Source organism: Zootoca vivipara, chromosome 7, assembly GCF_965207765.1.
Source record: "Zootoca vivipara chromosome 7, rZooViv2.hap1.1, whole genome shotgun sequence".
Lineage (NCBI taxonomy): Eukaryota > Metazoa > Chordata > Lepidosauria > Squamata > Lacertidae > Zootoca > Zootoca vivipara.
In genome coordinates this window covers 82,464,492-82,483,256 of record NC_142590.1, presented here as the reverse complement: position 1 = coordinate 82,483,256, position 18,765 = coordinate 82,464,492, and the positions used below count along the sequence as shown (strand labels likewise).

At 44.1% G+C, this 18,765-nt stretch overlaps 1 protein-coding gene across 1 annotated transcript; it reads right to left on the bottom strand.

Annotated features, from left to right (window-relative positions):
• Positions 1–893: 893 nt before the first annotated feature.
• On the bottom strand, positions 894–17,681 carry CIMIP1 (ciliary microtubule inner protein 1). The gene is made up of 4 exons (XM_035121332.3): positions 17,484–17,681; positions 14,118–14,199; positions 10,260–10,358; positions 894–1,237 (listed from the first exon to the last, which is right to left on the bottom strand). Exons 1-4 carry the CDS (start codon positions 17,525–17,527, stop codon positions 1,082–1,084), a joined length of 381 nt encoding a protein of 126 aa, XP_034977223.1. The 5' UTR covers positions 17,528–17,681; the 3' UTR covers positions 894–1,081.
• Positions 17,682–18,765: the final 1,084 nt, after the last annotated feature.

Below are 18,765 nucleotides of genomic sequence, written 5' to 3'. Positions count from 1 at the left end.
TTCTTTCCAAAGGCTCTGAATCATTTCTCAGTTATTCGGAAAGAATGTTGAGAAGGTCAGTTTGTTTTTGAGGGGCGCGGAACAAGATATTCAAATAAAGCGTTTGCAGGCAGGAAGAGGGAAATGGCTCGCTGCAACTTTTATAGAAGGCAAAAGTCACCAGCGACTGACCCTGGTGCTGCCGCCACCATGCAGGGGATTTTCTGCTGGGCTGATAATGCAATAATAACAACCGCAAAGAACCATGGGACTATTGAGAAGGTGCTGCAGAAACAATTTATAACTTGCTCGGTGAGATGCATGGCTCAGTTTCTGTGTGTGCTACTGTACGTCACGTGAGCTAGCTGAACGGAAGAGGGGTAAGGCTCCTTCTGCCACCCTGCTCTACTTCTGCCTTGCTACAGTATTTTGCAGGAGCAATTTGAGTGTATACCACAAATTTAGGGGCTCATCCACTTACCCCTCTTTCCACTGGGAAAACCCGCTGTTTACCGCTGAATGGGAGCAAACGTCAATTGGGTTTTCTCTGGATTGACATGTGCTCCGATTTAGTGCTAAAAAGCTTGCAGCCTCCCTGCAATCAAATTGAATCAGGGGCTCAATAAGGACCTAAAGGTTGAACCACCGTGTAAGTTTTGTGCAAGGAAATCAGGTTGAATTCTGAATAAACAGGATGGCTGAGCCAGGAATTGCTATTTGTTCTCAGAGGAGGACAGTCAATTCTATTAAACACTCTTTTGAGCTACTAGATTCTTCTTCTTCTTCTTCTTCTTCTTCTTCTTCTTCTTCTTCTTCTTCTTCTTCTTCTTCTTCTTCTTCTTCTTCTTCTTCTTCTTCTTCTTCCACTTGGGTTACAAAAAAAAAAAAAAAAAACACCCCAAAGAGCACTTGCCTGTTGTATACTGCTGGTTTTAATAAAACACCCGTAAGTCATGCATAACCTCATCGTTAACCTTCACTTAAAAGTACTGCTGAAATGGTAGACAAACACATTCTTAATACATATGTTCTCCTACCCAATAGGAACCTCTGAAAAGCTGGTGGAAATAAAAGTGAGGGAAGCTGACAGAGCTAGATAAAGTCAGTCAGTAGGTTCATTTGGCCACTGCACATCCTTGTAAAAGGCACCTTTGGTGCTTATGATCTTAGAGTAACGCTCAAGTCCCAGACCCGGAACCGTGGATCTCCAGCCTATGAAGCCTTGTGTCGTCTGAGGGACAGGAGGAGATGGGTGAATCTGAAATGGAGGAGGATACAATTTATTTAGTTGGCCATATACATATCTATATCTGTCCCACCTTTTATTAGATTTTAAAGACTATAAACAAATAACAAAATCAATTAAGAATCCATATAAAGAGATCGCTCTGAATCTTGAGGCTTCCCCCTGTCCCCCGTCCCCTCCATGGGTCCTAGCGACAATGTTTAAAACTGCATATCAGATCGTTATCCAATTTTTTAAATCCATCTGAATTGTCCATAGTTTTTGTTACTTTCCAAGTGTGGTCAAAATCCTGCTAATGTTTTCATCTGTTTACAATGGTCTCCTAAATAAATTATAAATTTATCCCATTCTTTTTAAAAAAGTTCTTGTCCTCTTGGTTTCTGAACTTCCCAGTTAGTTCTGCCAATTCCGCATAGTCCATCAACTTGGTTTGCCATTCTTCCCTGGTTGGAATTGTTTCTTCCATCTCTCTGGGTATATATCCCAGCTTTCCGCGCTACAAACCAAACTCAAGGCAGTTTCTCAGTGATGATAGGAAGCACTACAAAATTCAAAATAACCCTAACACTAGGAGAAATTTGATGCTGCACTTAGGGCAATCATTCCACCAGTGTCAGATGGAATGATTCCCCCCTCACCTCCCCCTGCATGCTATTCTGGGTGTCTTCCCAATCCCCCCCAAAAAGCAACTGAGGGTGAGTGAGGCTGCACAGGAATAGGGGGAAGCCCTCTTGGGCTAGTGTAAGCGCTTGTGGGACCTGTTAGCTGAACACAGCCCTATAGAACAAAACAAACAGTGGTAAAACTGATGCATCAGTTTCCTAACTGCCTTTTCCATATGGTCCCAAGAGCAGGTTATGTACATAGATGCAACAGCCTGGCTAAAAAAACCCGTATCATCCCACACCAAAGAAGGCCTGCCATAATCATATGGTCTGAAGAGTGTTCTCAAAAGCAAAGAAGGAGGCCAGATCAATATCTCTTGGGAGGCGGTTCCAGAGTTTAGACACCACAATGGGGAAGGTTGTCTGTAGCGGTATACACACAAAATTATATTCTACATTCGCTGCACACTGAGGCTTTTGCTACCTAGACTGTAATGTTTAACCAACTCAGATGCTTTTAAAAGAGGATTAGATAAATTCATGGAGGAGAAGACTATTGATGGCTACTAGCCAAGATGGCTTCACTCTGCTGCCAGCAATGCTTCTGAATTCAAGTTGCTGGAAACCACGGAAGGGGAGAGGGCTCTTGGGCTCAAGTGTGCTGCTTGCAGACTTCCCACAGGCATCTGGCTAGCTACTGTGAGAACAGAATCCTGGTCTAGATGAGCCACTGGCCTGATCCAGGAGGCTCTTGTTACATTCTTAATGATTAACAGGTCAGTGGAACCGAAGAGTAAATAGTTTTATTAAAGCTCTATGCACGGCAGGACTTCCCTCCAGGGCCGTCTCATGCAGGTCGGGCGCCCTGGCGCTGAGGCACGGAGATCGCTCCAGCGCCCCTGCCCTCGCAGTGTGCAGCACGGCTTCCACACGGCTTTGCTGTGCAGCGCCCCCGTCGGCCCAGCGCCCTGGCGCCCCGCGCCACCGGGACTGCACCTAGAGTCGGGCCTGCTTCCCTCACATAATCTGGACCTATTGCACATCTTATGCCCCTGAAAAGCACTTTTTCACCATCTCGTTTCATTCTGAACACAAAAGCTCAGCGCAAACTGATTCTGGGTTCTTTGCACCATGACACCTGCCCAGTGCCATTGTAGGTGGGCACAAACGAAGATCACATTTACTGCTTCCTTCTTCATTTGTTCAGGGAGGAAAAGTGTGGACAAACTAATCAAGGGAAGGGTTCTCAAATGCCTACCACGTCCACCTGTGTGGAAGGGAGGCTCTGAAGTCTCCCTAGACTGAAAGCAGCAGGTTGAGGATGTGCATGCACAATTCTGCATTGAGAAAAACGACTTATTTGCGCTACAAATGGGTGTGTTCACAGCCTCTCATCCCCTGTTCTTGTCCCCTCCAACCACACCTCTGTTGGCAAAGGGATAAGGATGAGCTCAGGACTTGAGTACAAATCTCAAACCACATATTTGGGTAGAACTTCGTCTACTTCTTTGTCCTTACCCCAACTGCAGTGAATTCATTCTCCAAATGTGGATTTTTCTGCAGCCAAAATGGCGGATGCTCTGACACAAGATGGTGGGCATCGGCAGGTGGGGAATCTTAAGGTCTGCATTCTTACAAAAAATTATAATGGGTGCGGGGCGGAATCTCAAGGGAGGGACTATCCACAGAATAGCCCAAGGAAGATTTGAGCATGTTCAATGGCTGCAGAAGTCAAACAGATTGTTGAGATGAAGAAAACCAGAAAGCCAGGGGGGAGATGGAATGAAATTCAGCTACCTGAAAGAAGACCCAGGTGGCTCTCTGGAACCCTAAACAGAAGCACCCCATGGTGCAAATTTTTGCTGCAGTTCCTACTAGTTTATACTCGAAACAAACTCTTTCGCATAAATAAAAGAATACTGACATCCCCCGAAGATTTAAATAAAAGTCCCTACAAAGCAGCTGAGACTATATTTCTGACAACGATGGGATTTAATTCTGCAAAGTGCTGAATTAATTGGAAGAGTGTTTAGTTTAATGCCACTTTTACAGAAGACACTTAAATCAATATGGATTTCCCATGTCTGCCTTATGCAGACGTTAACACTTAAATGTTCTCGTGCTCTTTGGAATATACCATTACAACGGTTTTCTTCTGCAAGATGCAAAGACTGGATACAGGGGTTTGGGGGTGAGGGGTGGGGAGTTGGGCAATGTGCAACCACCTCCGGATGATTCATATTTAATTGCTAACATTTCTAGGGGGACCGCCATTAGAGTTAACTATGGCTCTTTCACACGGTATATGCTACATTAGGCAAAATCACAACTCCAAGTTCAAATACTCCCCGTGTGAGGAACAAAAAGGCCTCTTCAGTGCTATTTGTGAGAAGACAACACTTGGAAGCTACACACTTGCTGAGGAAGAGTCTGTCCCACTGAGGATGGCAGCTGTTTTAAAGAATGCCAAGATGAAAAAAGTTTCTTTCGTAAGAGCGTGAAATGCAACGGTGGCCCCGATACAGATACAATATGATGACCTCTCTTCCAGTCCAAACAAGTACTAGATGGGGGGGGGGAGCATTGACTTTACCCACAACATGGAGGGAGTGTGTTTGCAAGTGACCCCGCAGTTGCCTTGTGGGCATGAAATTGTAGCCTTTAACCCATTCGAAATCTGTTTGTACAAGTCAGTTGACCCTCACGGGGATCAGAACAAGTGCTTAAAGATGTAGAGAAACAGGAATGTGTTTAACCCTAAAAGTAAATATTTAACTAGTCTATGTATATATGAATAGGTAATGTATAACCTGCTCTTCATGAAGATCAATCCCATAAATAAATGTAATACGTAAAAATATAACAATATGAAAAAAAAGAAGACCACACCAACAATAAATCAGATTTATATCACGGCACTGCAAAAATGTATGTATGAAGACTAACCTTTCAAAGGTTAAAACGTTCTTCCTGACTCTTTAGGACAGCTTTTAACATTTATGTGGAAGCAAGAAGATAGTGGCTCCATCCGCACATTGTGGTAAGCCATGGTTAATTATTTACTACAAAGAATGGCTTTGTTCCTCCCCCAGCATGTGCAACAAACCACAAACTGTGGCTTGGTATGATGTTTGAATGTGGGATTATGGTTTCTCCCTGGACAAACTATACCAGAAGCTAAGAACATAATATAAAAAATACACAAATAGCCTAGCTGAAACAGGTCAGTGGCCCATCTAGTCCAGCATCCTGTTCTCGCAGTGGTCAACCAGATGACCATAGAAAGCCCACAAGCAGGATCTCAGCACAACAACACCGTTCCCTCCTAGGATTTCCAGCAAGTGTCTTCAACCATGGAGAAAGAGTAAAGCAATGCTTGTTCTTCTATATGCTTGGCTATTCTATCTTTAACAATACTTTTCACCAATTTTCCCACGGCAGATGACAAGCCAAGTGGCCTGAAATTCCCAGGATCCCCTTTCAGAAATTGGTGTTACATTGGCCACTTTCCTGTCCTCAAGTATGGAGGCTGGCTTCAGAGGCAAGTCACATGATATATATTATTTTAAAGAAGATCATCAACTTCACATTTGAGTTCTTCAAGAACTCTTGGGTGGAGGCCATTCAGTCTCGGCAATTTGTCAGTTTATATTTTCTCTACAGTGGTACGTACCTCAGGTTAAGAACTCAATTCTTAACCTGAAACTGTTCTTCACCTGGGGTACCACTTTAGCTAATGGGGCCTCCTCCTGCTGCTGCTGCTGCTGTGTGATTTCTGTTCTCATCCTGAAGTAAAGTTCTTAACCCGAGGTACTATTTCTGGGTTAATGGAGTCTGTAACCTGAAGCATCTGTAACCCGAATTTAATGCGTTCTGAACGCACATTTGTAAGTCGAAAAAAATGTAAGTCGAATCCCATAGGAATGCATTGGGAGAAAAAAATGTAAGTCGAAGCAACCCTATCTAAAAATTCGTAAGTTGAAAAAATCCTATCTAAACAGCATCCAAGATGGCAAATGGAGCTCCATTCGTAAGTCGAGTCATTCGTAAGTTGAGTCATTCGTAAGTAGAGGTACCACTGTATTAGGTCTAGAGCTTCATCTCTCACCATCACCACCCACCTTAGTTCCTCAGACTCCTGCCCTGTGAAAGTTAGTTTAGGCATAGAGATATGTACTTCAATGCTCTCCAACATTCCACTGTTGAAAATCGGGATGCATGTTTTTGTGTGCTGCGTTCTTGCATGAGCGACTTGCACATGTGTCTTCGGGTGCCGTGCTCTCGTGGGAGCTAGCTGAGTCACATGCTAACACAACATTACTGCAAGCGCCAACAGGTGCTGGCTCATCCTCCTCCCCGAGCTCAGCAGTGGTGGTGCTGGAGGGGGAAATAGGACATTCTGAGATCAAATCAGAAGCTGGGATAGCTTCTGTTGTTTCAGGATGTCCTGGGAAATCATGACACTTGAAGGATATGCTGTGAAGACAGATGCAAATAATTCATCCAACTTCTCTGCAACCTCCTTATCCTTCTTTAGCACACTTTTGACTCCCTTGCCATCCAAGACCAACAACAAAATATTCTTTGAAAACATTAGTAGCAGGAAATGGGCTACAGAGGTTCAAATCTGTGTGTGCATACGCAGAAGACTTGCAGCCCTCCAAGGTTAGCTAACCATCAATGTAGCCCTTGGGCTAAAAAAGATTACCCACCTCTGTATTAAACACACATTATGTGCATTGGGCTGGAGAAGGGGAAGAGTTTTCAGGACAAATGTAAGAAATATTAGTGACCAGTTTTTTGTTTTTTGTTTTGCAGAAAGAAACTTTCTGTAAAAGCTTTCAATCTGTAATAAACAAACAATTGTCCAGTAACAGCTTAAAAAAAGTAAAGGGACCCCTGACCATTAGGTCAATTCGTGACCGACTCTGGGGTTGCGTGCTCATCTCGCATTATTGGTCGAGGGAGCCGGCGTATAGCTTCCAGGTCATGTGGCCAGCATGACAAAGCCACTTCTGGCGAACCAGAGCAGCACACAGAAACACCGTTTACCTTCCCGCTGTAGCGGTCCCTATTTATCTACTTTCATTTTGACGTGCTTTTGAACTGCTAGGTTGGCAGGAGCTGGGACCGAGCAACGGGAGCTCACCCCGTCACAGGGATTCGAACCGCTGACCTTCTGATCAGCAAGCCCTTGGCTCAGTGGTTTAACCCACAGCGCCACCTGGGTCCCTAGTAGCAGCTTAGAGACCAACTAAGTTTGTTCTGGGTATAAGCTTTTGTTTGCATGCACACTTTTTCAGCTTATACCCAGAACAAACTTCGTTGTTACTGGACAATTTTTTATTTAGACTGCATCAGACCAACACGGCCACCTACCTGAATCTTTCAATCTGTAGTTGCTATAAATGAACCTGGTTAATAAGGAACTAACCTAGCTAGGGGAGGGGAGGGAAAAGACTGAAGCTCCGTATCAGCCTTGGCTTCTGTGCTTGCTTTGACTAAACCACCTCCACAAGGCACATTAAAATGGCCCTCCACGTATCCCTTTAACATCTGGGGGCTTATCCAGTGGAGATACACACAGCGAGAAAGCAATGCTTCTATTTCTGTCCTGTTGCCAGAGCCCTTTTGCTTTGTTCCTCAGCCAAGACTGGGAAACGTTTGCGATATCTAGGCGGAGGACATCTTTGAACCAACTCCCTCTTCCTTCTTTCTTTCCTTTCTTCCACAGCCATACACACCACCCACAGAGCCAAACAAAGGAGGCAATTATACCCTCCTGCTTCCATGCTGCATGGCAGACACACAGAGGCAGTGGGAAGGGGGTCAAGGATTCTTTGCCCAACCCATTGGGAATAACAGATAAGACAGCTCCCCTTCTCCGGGGAGGCTGCACTGCGGGAGGAGTTCCGGGACCTCAGTTAACCGGCAGTGGGCGGAGGAATGCTGCCCATGTCACTAGGACACCCAGGGGCACCACACCTCCGACTGATCAATTGGGTTAGCCAGGGGCATGGCTACTTGCCATTTAAACCATGGCGTGGCTGGGGGGTAGCCACCTTTAGTCTACTTTCTTGCGTTGCTTGACTATGGCCTTGCTATGACTAATGTCGGTCGCCTGGTTGTTGGGGCTGGGTAGGAATTTTTCCACTTGGCAATTTGGCACCAGCCATTTGGTTTTCACCTACCTAGTAGCAACCGTCACAATAGGCATTGGGTAAGCCTTGTTATGGGAGGAGAGGATGTTGCCTCCGCCTGCCCCTCCACGCTAAGGGTATCCCGTTAAAGGGATCCTGAGCATGGGCTGTGGGCATGCCACGACCCCATCGGTGACCCTGGGGGGAGCTCTTAATTGATGTATATAATAGGGCTCCCCCTATCGGTGGTTGACCCTTTCGAGACTTCCTGCAGACGGGCAGGAGTCAGGATATAGTTATGCTTCGCCCAATTGCCTAAGCCAAACCACTCACATCTGTAACCAATAAAGTTGTGGCCTAATTTATCCCATTAACCCAACATATTTGTGTTTGTGTGTTTATTTCTGTGGGAACTGCGGGGCCCGGGGCCTCGCCACATAAGTGGTTTTTCATTTTCAAGTGAGAGAGTAAACTGGGATTTCAAGCCCCAGGTGTTTAAATGCTTGCTTGCTTGTTTATTGATTGATTGATTGCCTTTGTATCCCTCTTTTCCTCCAAAGTGCTCAAACAGGCTCCATATTTTATCCTCTCAACCACTCTGTGAGAGAAATTAGGCTGAGAGGCAGCAACTGGCCCAAGGTCCCCTCAGCAGGCTTCATGGCTGAGTGGGGATCTGAACCCTGACCTCCCTGGACTAATCAGACACTAACTACTTACACCAGAACTGGTTCTCCTCCACATGGTCACCAACTAACTTTTCTTTTGATGGGCAAGCCATGACTTGAAAGTAGCACACAGGCCAGGTTTGTTCCCGACTTCCATATCTGACAGGCCCTCAGTTCAGAGGTTCTGTAAAGCAGTATGCTTACCGAGCAAAACAGGTTACATATAGAAATGTCCTGCACCACTGACTCTTTCAAGTTTGAGTCCTGGGACATGGTTGGGCTACGTTTCCAATCATCCCCAGCCAGCTTAGCCAATGGCCAGCGATGGTGCCCTACATCTGCAGATCCAAAACTGAAGAACACTGGGCTGGATGATTTAGCCAGCTGTGCACATTTCTCTTGTCCCATGAACGATGCAGTCATGAAGATGGAGATCACCAACCCATCCAAGCACTATAGTACAGTCCATTTAATTAACAACTGGGGCTTCACAAACATATGCAGCACATGGGGGCTTGGACATTACAAAGGGCATTGCATACAGACCCAAAGAGATGCCATGTTAATGTGTAGATTCTTTCACAATATCGAGATTATTTTTTTTCTTGCCAATCCAAATTCCTTTACCCAAACTAATTTGGTAGGAAGCTTACAGAGACTACATAAAATTGATCACTGGTCCATGTCAAGATTCTAAGACCTCCAGTTTGTTACCCTTGCCCCAGAGTAATGAAAATTCCCCTGCTACTGAAAGGGTCTAGCTTTTATTAGAAAACTGTAAGTATGTCTTCTCAAGATCATAAATCTTATGTGGTAGGTCTGATATCTGTATGGAAAAGTGGGGCATTCAAAGTTTAAACATCTCTCATGAAAGTGGTTTTTGTGTGTTCCTAGAACATAAGATAATTCTGGATTCTGATCTGTGCATTGAACACCTGCAGAGATGAAGTAACTAACCTGATATGTAACTTTCCTGTCCTACAGCAGGGCCACCGTATTGCAAGACAACGAAACATTTGCTCAGCAAATGTCTTAGGTTGTCCTTTCAAAGTAGCCCTCAGGATTCCAGCACCATTTACTCTCATCTTTATCAAAAGAGAATCCTTTGTAGAAGACAAAGGCAAAGGACACCTGGACGGTTAAGTCCAGTCAAAGGCGACTATGGGGTTGCGGCACTCATCTCGCTTTCAGGCCAAGGGAGCCGGCATTTGTCCACAGACAGCTTTCTGGGTCATGTGGCCAGCATGACTAAACCGCTTCAGGTGCAACGGAACACTGCGATGTAAACCAGAGTGCAAGGGAATGCTGTTTACCTTCCCGCCGCCGCAGTACCTATTTATCTACTCGCACTGACGTGCTATCAAACTGCTAGGTTGGCAGGAGCTGGGACAGAGCAATGGGAGCTCACACCACCATCTCAGGGATTCGAACCGCCAACCTTCTGATCGGCAAGCCCAAGAGGCTCAGTGGTTTAGACCACAGCGCCACCCGCATCCCAAGTCATTGTAGAACAACTGATGAGGAACGTTCAAGGCTACCTACCACCACAGGTAGTTTTTCTTTCTTTCAAAATAAATGTTTTGAAATTGTGGTGCCATTTAAGACTGTGCGACTATTGCCTAACCTTAATATATGTTTCCACCGGTGTCACAGGTCGGATTTGTAAGTGTTGTGGAAGTGGGATCTTCGGCTTGGCAGGAGGCTTCTTTTCATCTTTTAACAACTAAAAATAGAAGAACAATGCAATAAAATAAATTGGTACTTCAGGCTGAGCCATGCATTGTGATAAAATTGTAACAGTTCATATCTATCTAGATATTTATGCTGTTTCCATCATAGCAGTAGCTGATGACCTTGTACTTCAGATATAAGCCTATTTATTATATAGCTTTGGGTGCTTTTGGAATCCATTTTTCCATATGGAGAACTAATTCTCATTTTATTTTTTATTTTTTTCTCCATATTAATATGCCTTTATTAAATTTTTCTTATGTTACATTAATAAACATATTACTTATTACAATAGTAGACATTGCTATATTACATTTTGTTACTTCATCCAACTTATTGTATTGACATACGTACGTAAATATTAAACAGAAAAACAAAAAAATTGATAAAGAAAAAAAAGGAAAAGGAAAAATTAAAAACCAAATATTTCTTTCAGAATCTTAAATCAACCAACAATTTGGACTTCCTGTCTTTCCTGATAGTATATTATTATTTTACATATGAATGTACTCCTATTGCTGTTTTTCTTTACTTATTTTCTATAACACTCTTATATCAGCATGTACTCTTACTTTGGTTTCTCAGCTCATTTTCTCTCCAAGTTCAATCAAAAGCTAGCATAAATAGTGAATCCTTACTGTATTTTCGAACATACATCTTATATCTATCCCACTTTTCCATAAATTTTTGTCTGGAATTACCTCTCAGGCTAGTTGCCAACTGCGCCATTTCGGCAAATTCTTGTAGCTTATTCTGCCAATCTATTAATGTCAGAACTTCTTCCTTCCAGCCCTTTGTCACCAAAATCCGTGCTGCCACCGTTGCATATAAAAATATATCTTTCAAGTTCCTCAGAATGTCATTGCCAACAATACTTAACAGAAATGCTTCTGGTTTTTTTAAATAAAGTTATTCCAAACATTTTTTTTCAGCTCATCATCATAAATTAAACCCCAAAACACTTTGATCTTCCTACACGTCCACCACATATGAGACATCTCACCATTGTTTCCACCACACCTCCAACAAATATTTGCTAAATTTTTATACACCTTAGATAATCTTGAGGGGGTGAGATACCATCTGTGCTGCATCTTTAACATATTCTCCTTGATGTTATAACACGCCGTGAACTTCATGTTTATTTTCCAGAGATTCTCCCATTCGGTCATCATTATTGGGCGGCCAATATCCTGTGCCCATCTAATCATTGTTGCTTTAACCTCCTCCTGCTCGACTTCCCAGTCAAGGAGGAGACAGTACATTCTCGAAATTATCTTGGTTTTCATTATTTATTAATTCTATTTTGAGTTTTGAGGGCTCTTTATCAAATCCTATCTTATTGTCCTGTTTAAATATTTCGTATATTTGGTGATATTCCAGCCAACCAGAAAGTTGATCCTGCTGCTTCCTGCTCGGGCGGAGGAGACAAGGGGCGGGCCAGGGGCCGGGGCACTGCCCCCATGCTGCCCCTCCCTGCCAGAGTGGAGCTAGGGCTTCCGGTTGACCACGCCATCTTGCTCAGACGGGGGTCCGCACAGCGGAGCGGACCTCGGCGCTTCAGAGGTGGAGGGAATCGTTCCAGCGAAGCGAAACCTCCTTAAAAGCCCCAAATCGAGCTTTTTGGGGACAGATTTTGCCTGGCGGCGCCAAAAGCGGGCTCTCTCCTCCCCGGATCGGCTTTGTTTAAGCCCCCGAGAGCGAGGAGGTGAACCGCGGCGGACAGGCTGACATTGCTGCTCTGAGAGTGCGAAGCTGCGAGTCTGGGAAGTGGAGGTGGCCAATTCTTCAAAGAACATTCAGCAAATGAATAGACTGTGAGTAATTTGGATTCTTTGGAATGTAAATTAAGGCAACAATTTGGACCTGGGAGAGAGGGGAAAAGAGGAAGCCACCCCCCCCCTACGGTAACATAAGAGACAGTAAACAGAAACCCGAAGCCGTAAACAGAAGATTTCAACTTAAAAGGATTCCTCAAAGGCATCAAAGAGAATCTCCCCTAAATGCAGGGTAAAAGGGGAAAGAGACTGTGGTTGTGATTGCCCTGCAGAAAGAAGTTAAGACTAAGAAAGACCTTTCTGTTCCTCGGGAGCCGGCAGCCCAGACAATCCAGTGAGTTGATCAGGATTTATAGTTAAATTCTATTTCTATCTTTATCTCTGGACTTTTTGGAAATTCTTTTTTGGTTTATATACTTTTGAAATGTGAGTTCGAACTTTATTTTTAAGAATGCAGCCAGCTTGTTAAAATGGAGTCGAGAAAATAGACTGCGATTATATTCCACCCCATGTGACAAGTTTTGACCTTGACAGGACTGAACTATGTCAACAAAAAGGTACCCGCCTGAGTTTCAGCGGACTGTTTTGACCTTAATGTGGGAAGCAAGAATAGAACTATGTCAAGAGGAGACACAACGGCAAGTGTTACAGCAACAATTCCAGATGATGATGGCAGAATATGATTTCTTAGAAGATGAAGCTTTTGAAACTGAAGAAGACGAATGTGAGAATGACAATGATGAGGACTGTGATGACTTAACACAAAATGAAGCCCATCACGAAAAAAATGATGATTTTACTCTACAAAAAGTTGGATGGAGTGCCTCCCCTTCGAGGGGGGCACGATTGGACTTACTGGAACTCCAGAATGACCACAGGGAAGAAGGAAAAATTAAGCAGAGAAGAGAAGAAGCTCAGGGGTCTGATATGGAGGCCTGGATGGCAAAAGACTGTAAACAGGGGGTGGGGTGAAGGGAAAGTGAAGTTGTGATTGTAAGGATGGGTTAATAGGACTATAACTGGACTGCTGACTATGGAACTTGCTGGATTGGTGGGGTGGAGCCAGTACTCGGGGGGGTGTAAGGTTAGTTTGGGAATAATTATAGGTTTAAAAAGTGAATTGATTCTGGAAAAAGGTGAAAATATGGAGGCCTATAGAGGGGTAAAAATTAGGCACGGGAAGAAAAAATGGGAGTTTGATTTCTCAGTGATTGGACAATAGGCGAAAATGATAATAGTTAGTTTAAAAGTGGTACAAGATATAAAGGTGTATGTTATAAAATATGAACTATGAAACTGTTGAAGATGATAAATAAGGGAGGAAAACCGGGGAAGGGGGGAGGGTGGGGAAGCCCACAAAATATGGTTTAACAATTATGAATTTAACAATTATGATGAATTTTTTTTGTCTTTTTTCCTTTTTGTCTTTTTTTTTCTTTTCTTTTTTCTCCTTTTCTCTTTTTGTATTTTCTTTTTTTTTTTTTGGTATGACAATAGATGGTTGGATGGATGAACTCCTGCGTACTGCCCTGGTTCACTGGAGCTCCCTGGTGGCAGGGGGGGGCTTCGGGGGCAGGGGAGGGGGAGGAGGACAGAAACCCAATCATAAAATGGACCACTTCTGACTGTTCACCTGCGTGGGATACTTCTGTGGCAGGGGAGGACCCATGGAGGGGGGTGGGAAGAAGGTGGAAAAGGTGTATATGTATGTACCATCTTTTGTAATTTGTAAAATCAATAAAAATTATGTTTAAAAAAAACAGAGTGGAGCTAGGGGCAGACCGCCCCGTTCGGCCCTCCCTTACTACGCGCCTGGAGAGATGTACTGTAGATGTTTTTGTGCAACAAGACCATATCCTCACGTTTCCGCAAGAAGGTGATTCTTGTTCAATGCAGGTCATGAAGTGAGATTAAGAACTGAAACAAAACTGTCCTTCATGGATAAATGTCACACAAACACAAAAAATTTTTACCTCTTCCACTGGTGTTAACAGAAACCCCCACCGATGGGGCCATCTCCTTGCAGCTATGTTTTCAGTTTCAACATGATCCTTCCTGATGTAGATACAAAAGAAATGGTTTAAAAGGATTTACGAAACAGTCTTAAGCTCACACATACTTCTGTTTTCTCCCGCTTGCCCTGTGATTTCTAGCCATGGGCCTGGGAGGTTTTTCATTTGTCCCACTGGTTTACCCAGGAAAATCCGTGGTTTTTACCACTGAATTGGAGCAAACACTAATACAGTGGTACCTCTACTTATGAATAACTCTACTTACGAATGTTTCTACTTACGAATGGAGCTCTGTCCACCATCTTGGATGCAGTTTAGATAGGATTTATTCTACTTACGAATTTTTAGATAGGGTTGCTTCAACTTACGAATTTTTTCTCCCAATGCATTCCTATGGGATTCGACTTACAATTTTTATCGACTTACAAATGTGCGTTCAGAACGCATTAAATTCGTAAGTAGAGGTACCACTGTACACAGATCAGTAATCAGCAGAGCTTCCTGAGGAAAACTGTAGGACAAAAGAAAAGCTTGTGAGTCAAGGACCCGCCACCCGCTTGAAGAAAGAAAGACACGAGGACACAATGTATTAAGGTTAATGGGTGAGAAAAGGCCACAACTTTTATTGGTTGCAGCATGTGAGTGGTATTGGCTTAGGCACTGGATCAAACAAACTATACATGACTCCACCCCGCTCGGATCCATGCCTAAAAATCATGGGACAAATCGAAGTGTGTGTAAGCCCTTAACATAAAAAAACCCTCTAGCTTCCTGCATAAGGAGATGGTAGAAATATTTTAAATGGGCCTTTAATGACATAAAAACGCCCTAAATGGCCTCGGCCCTGTATACCCGAAGGAGTGTTTCTCTGCACAGAGCCAGGTTGCCAGCTGGGTCCTTGAAACGTATAAGTTTATTTCTCTGTGACACTCATCTCCACCCAACAGAATGATGCATTTTGCTAGTTGAAGGAATAATGAACAAGTTGGCTTATTTCACTGAGTAAGCCCTTCTCAAGGACACTATACAGTATATATATATACATATAGAAACCACTAAACCTTGCAGCAACCCACAACTTTATTTACTCTACAGTAATTATATCAAGCCATTGTTTTGGAATAAGTGATCTGCAGATTGTAACCTTGTCCTCTTAAGTTGTTAACAGCGTGACCCACGAGGCAGTTAAGATGAAGTACGTGGAGTGAGACTGTTGCCTTTAATGTACCTTACTTTGATTTCACTGAGCGGTGGACTGCACCACAGAAGGAGCTTAGACTGCAGTTTTAAGAGCCTTGTTATGAAGCAATTCTGATTATCTGTGGAATGCAACACCTACCGGTAGCTCCCCTATTCCTTGGTTCAGTTTAGGATTACATTTTAGTTTTCGCCTTTCACGCCCGAGAGGGCATAAACGATACTGAACAATTAGAAGCTTAATGGCTACCACTCCTCTCGTAAGCCAGTCTATAAACACATTTGATTCTATCCCTTACTCTGTTTTGCCCGTCTGTTTGTGGTAAAGGACTGGCTTCCAGATGGTTTTAAAAGAAGAAGTAGCCTGGTTTTTATCCTTAGTACTCTACTTAAAACAGCCCTGATCCAGCACCCATGTATTGGATTGTGGTGGTGCTATAGCCAATGTCACACGACTTTTCCATGAGCTGGACAGGATGGGCACTTTGTTTGTTTTTGCTCTGTTCACAGGGCCATTGAAAAAAGTTTCAAAATGTTCCTGAAATGGTAGGAGGTAGGATGGCAGTAGTAGCTTTCCAAATATGTAAAAAAATTAAAACAATTGTCCAGTAGCACCTTAGAGACCAACTAAGTTTGCTCTTGGTATAAGCTTTCGTGTGCATGCACACTTTTTAGTAGTAGCTTTGTTGTTCAAGAAACCAAACGAAAGCACAACAGACTAAATACTGTAGAACAGAGGAAATAGGACATTAAAAGTTCACAAAAATGGCACACCTGAGGCACACCTGAGGCATTGGGAGTGGTCATGTCACCATGACTTACAACAGGCAACAACCAGCCCATTAACACTTGTGCAACCACATTCCACGCAGCAATCACAACTGCAATAAAGAGACACAAGCTGGAGGCTAGGGAGGAGGAAATATCACATGAATTATTATAGGGCGGCGGCGGCCCTATTGTTGAGGGCATATTGGCGACGCATCCCATCCCACCATTATAACAAGAAAATGGCTTTAGTGATTGATTTAAAATTTGGCAGTGCGGGGCAGAAAAGTTTGCACGGAAGTTGCCTAGACTCTGTTTGCCTATTCTAGGGGGGACAGACAAATGTGGGGCTTCAGTCGACCACTGACAACCACCCAACTCAAAGTTGCTTAGAGTGTAGTGCTGATAATGCCAAGGTTGCAGGTTCGATTCCCGAATGAGAAAGCTGCATATTCCTGCATTCTAGGGGGTTGGACTAGAACAGGCACCCCCAAACTTCAGCTCTCCAGATGTTTTGGACTACAATTCCCATCTTCCCTGACCACTTGTTCTGCTAGCTAGGAATCATGGGAGTTGTAGGCCAAAACATCTGGAGGGCTGCAGTTTGGGGATGCCTGGACTAGAAGATCCTCAGGCTCCCTTATAACTCTGTGATTCTACAACTGGTCTCTCCCTCTCCCTCTCTCTCTCTCTCCAGCAATGGACAGTGGGGGTGATGGAAAGGTCTTTGAAATATACTCGGAGTCGAGAGTGAATTTCATGCTCTTTATTCAGCTCATAGTCATCAAGGAGAAGAGGAGAAGAAGATGAATAGCTCTTTTCCCAAAACCATCTGCTTATATACATTATTTACACAATGGGCCTTGCGTGATTGGCTACTTCAGGGCTACACCTGTGGGCCAATTATATTGTGGATTGACTTCTGCCTGCAGCCTGATTGGCTGCTCCTACAGGCCAATCAGGTAGCAGATTCACTTCTGCCAGCCGCCTGATTGGCTGCTCCAGCAGGCCAATCAGGTTGCGGATTCACTTCCACCTGGAGTTGGATTGGGTAGCTCCCGCTGATTCTGAATCCTATTGTTCTAGGATTCAGCTCAGTACATAACAGTCTTGCAAGGCAAACAGGTGCCATTCTTATTATTATAGAAATGCCTGTAACTGGGTCCTGTGTGTGTGTGTGTGTGTGTGTGTGAGAGAGAGAGAGAGAGAGAGAGAGAGAGAGAGAGAGAGCTTTCCGAATTAGGAGCTAGACTTCAGAGAGGTCATGTTGTTGGCTATCCCCGGCAGGCTGTACACCCGGCAGGGGGAATGGGTGGTGGGGAGAGAGGGGGGGGGTGTAAGGCGAAGAAGCAAGGACTGTACCAGATCTGGAGTTCAGCCACGAAGTTGAATTTGTTCTTCTGCATAATCCCAGACTAGCTCCCCCGGTCTAGCTCCCCCTGGCGGCTGGGCTGAGGGCGGGCGCTGCTAGCAGCCGGGCTCCAGCCAGCGGCCAGGCAGGCGAGAGAGCTACCTCCGAGTCGGAGATAAACGCGCTTGCTGCTGCTGCTGTATCGCGTTGCTAGGAGACGGCTGAGGAATGCCGCGGGAGGGGCGGAGGGAGGAGGCGCTGCATCCGCCTGCCAGGGCAGAGATGGGTGGTTTGCGCGGCGCGTTCGGCCACCAAACAGGTGTGGGATACAGGATCGCGCGAAGTGCAAGAACGCTGAAATTCACAGCCAACATTATATCGCCGAGCGCTAAGGATGCCAGGCGGAGTACCCTTCACATTATGATAAGCTTTGCTCTCTCTCTATTTTCTGCAGATAAGGTGCCCACATACATGGGCATAGCCAGGATTTATGGCAGGGGAGGGCAGGACACCCACCTCTGTTTGGCTCTGTCTAGCAGATTCGGAATGAAATGTCTCAACAGCAGTTGTTTTAAATTATTTTCTTTTGACCTCACCCAGAAAAACCTTTCAAAACCTTTCTACAAGTATTTTTTTCAAGTTTATTGTCTCTGTATTGTGCAATGTACAACGTATCCCACTTAGAGAGTCTTAAAACACTGAGTGGTTTAGAAATGCTTTAAAAAACAACAACAACCCATATACTGTATAAATAAGTTTTCCTAATTCAGATCACTAGCCTCTTTAGATCAGGGATGGTCCAAACAAAGCAACAGTTTCCTGTAGGGGCGGGGTCAGTTTTTGGCAGACACTGTTATTTTAAGGTACAGGATTGCACATATACTGCATTTGTGCTGTTTGCGGACATTTCTGCAATCGATTGCCTCCTTAAGCTAATTTGCAGTCACAGTACGGAATGCAGGAAAAAACTGCTTTAGTGCTGTGTGTGAAAACACCCCTGTGCTTTGAGACTTTTAACATACTTCAGGTTTCAAAATCTCCCAGTGAATATTGATATCTGAAAGTATCAGTACTGGTTGCTTGGTCCCAGGAAATCGCATGTTCAGATCCCTCCTTAGCGAACCTCAGTAGAAAGCCATATGTCCAAATAACTATTTCTCAAATCACATGGAAGTTTTGCTGCTTAAACTCCTAAGCGAAGAGCAATATTCAAATATAACACATAACGATAGCTTACAAGATGTTTTGTGGAGAAGGATGGGCTGTGTGTTAATTCACTTCTTCTAGATCAGG

Coding starts and splice junctions, on each gene's coding strand:
- CIMIP1 (XM_035121332.3), bottom strand. CDS start 17,527: ATGCAGAAGAACAAATTCAACTTCGTGGCTGAACTCCAGATCTG. Junction 14,200..17,483: donor GTGGCTGAACTCCAGATCTG/GTACAGTCCTTG, acceptor TATCTACATCAG/GAAGGATCATGTTGAAACTG. Junction 10,359..14,117: donor TGTTAACACCAGTGGAAGAG/GTAAAAATTTTT, acceptor TTCTATTTTTAG/TTGTTAAAAGATGAAAAGAA.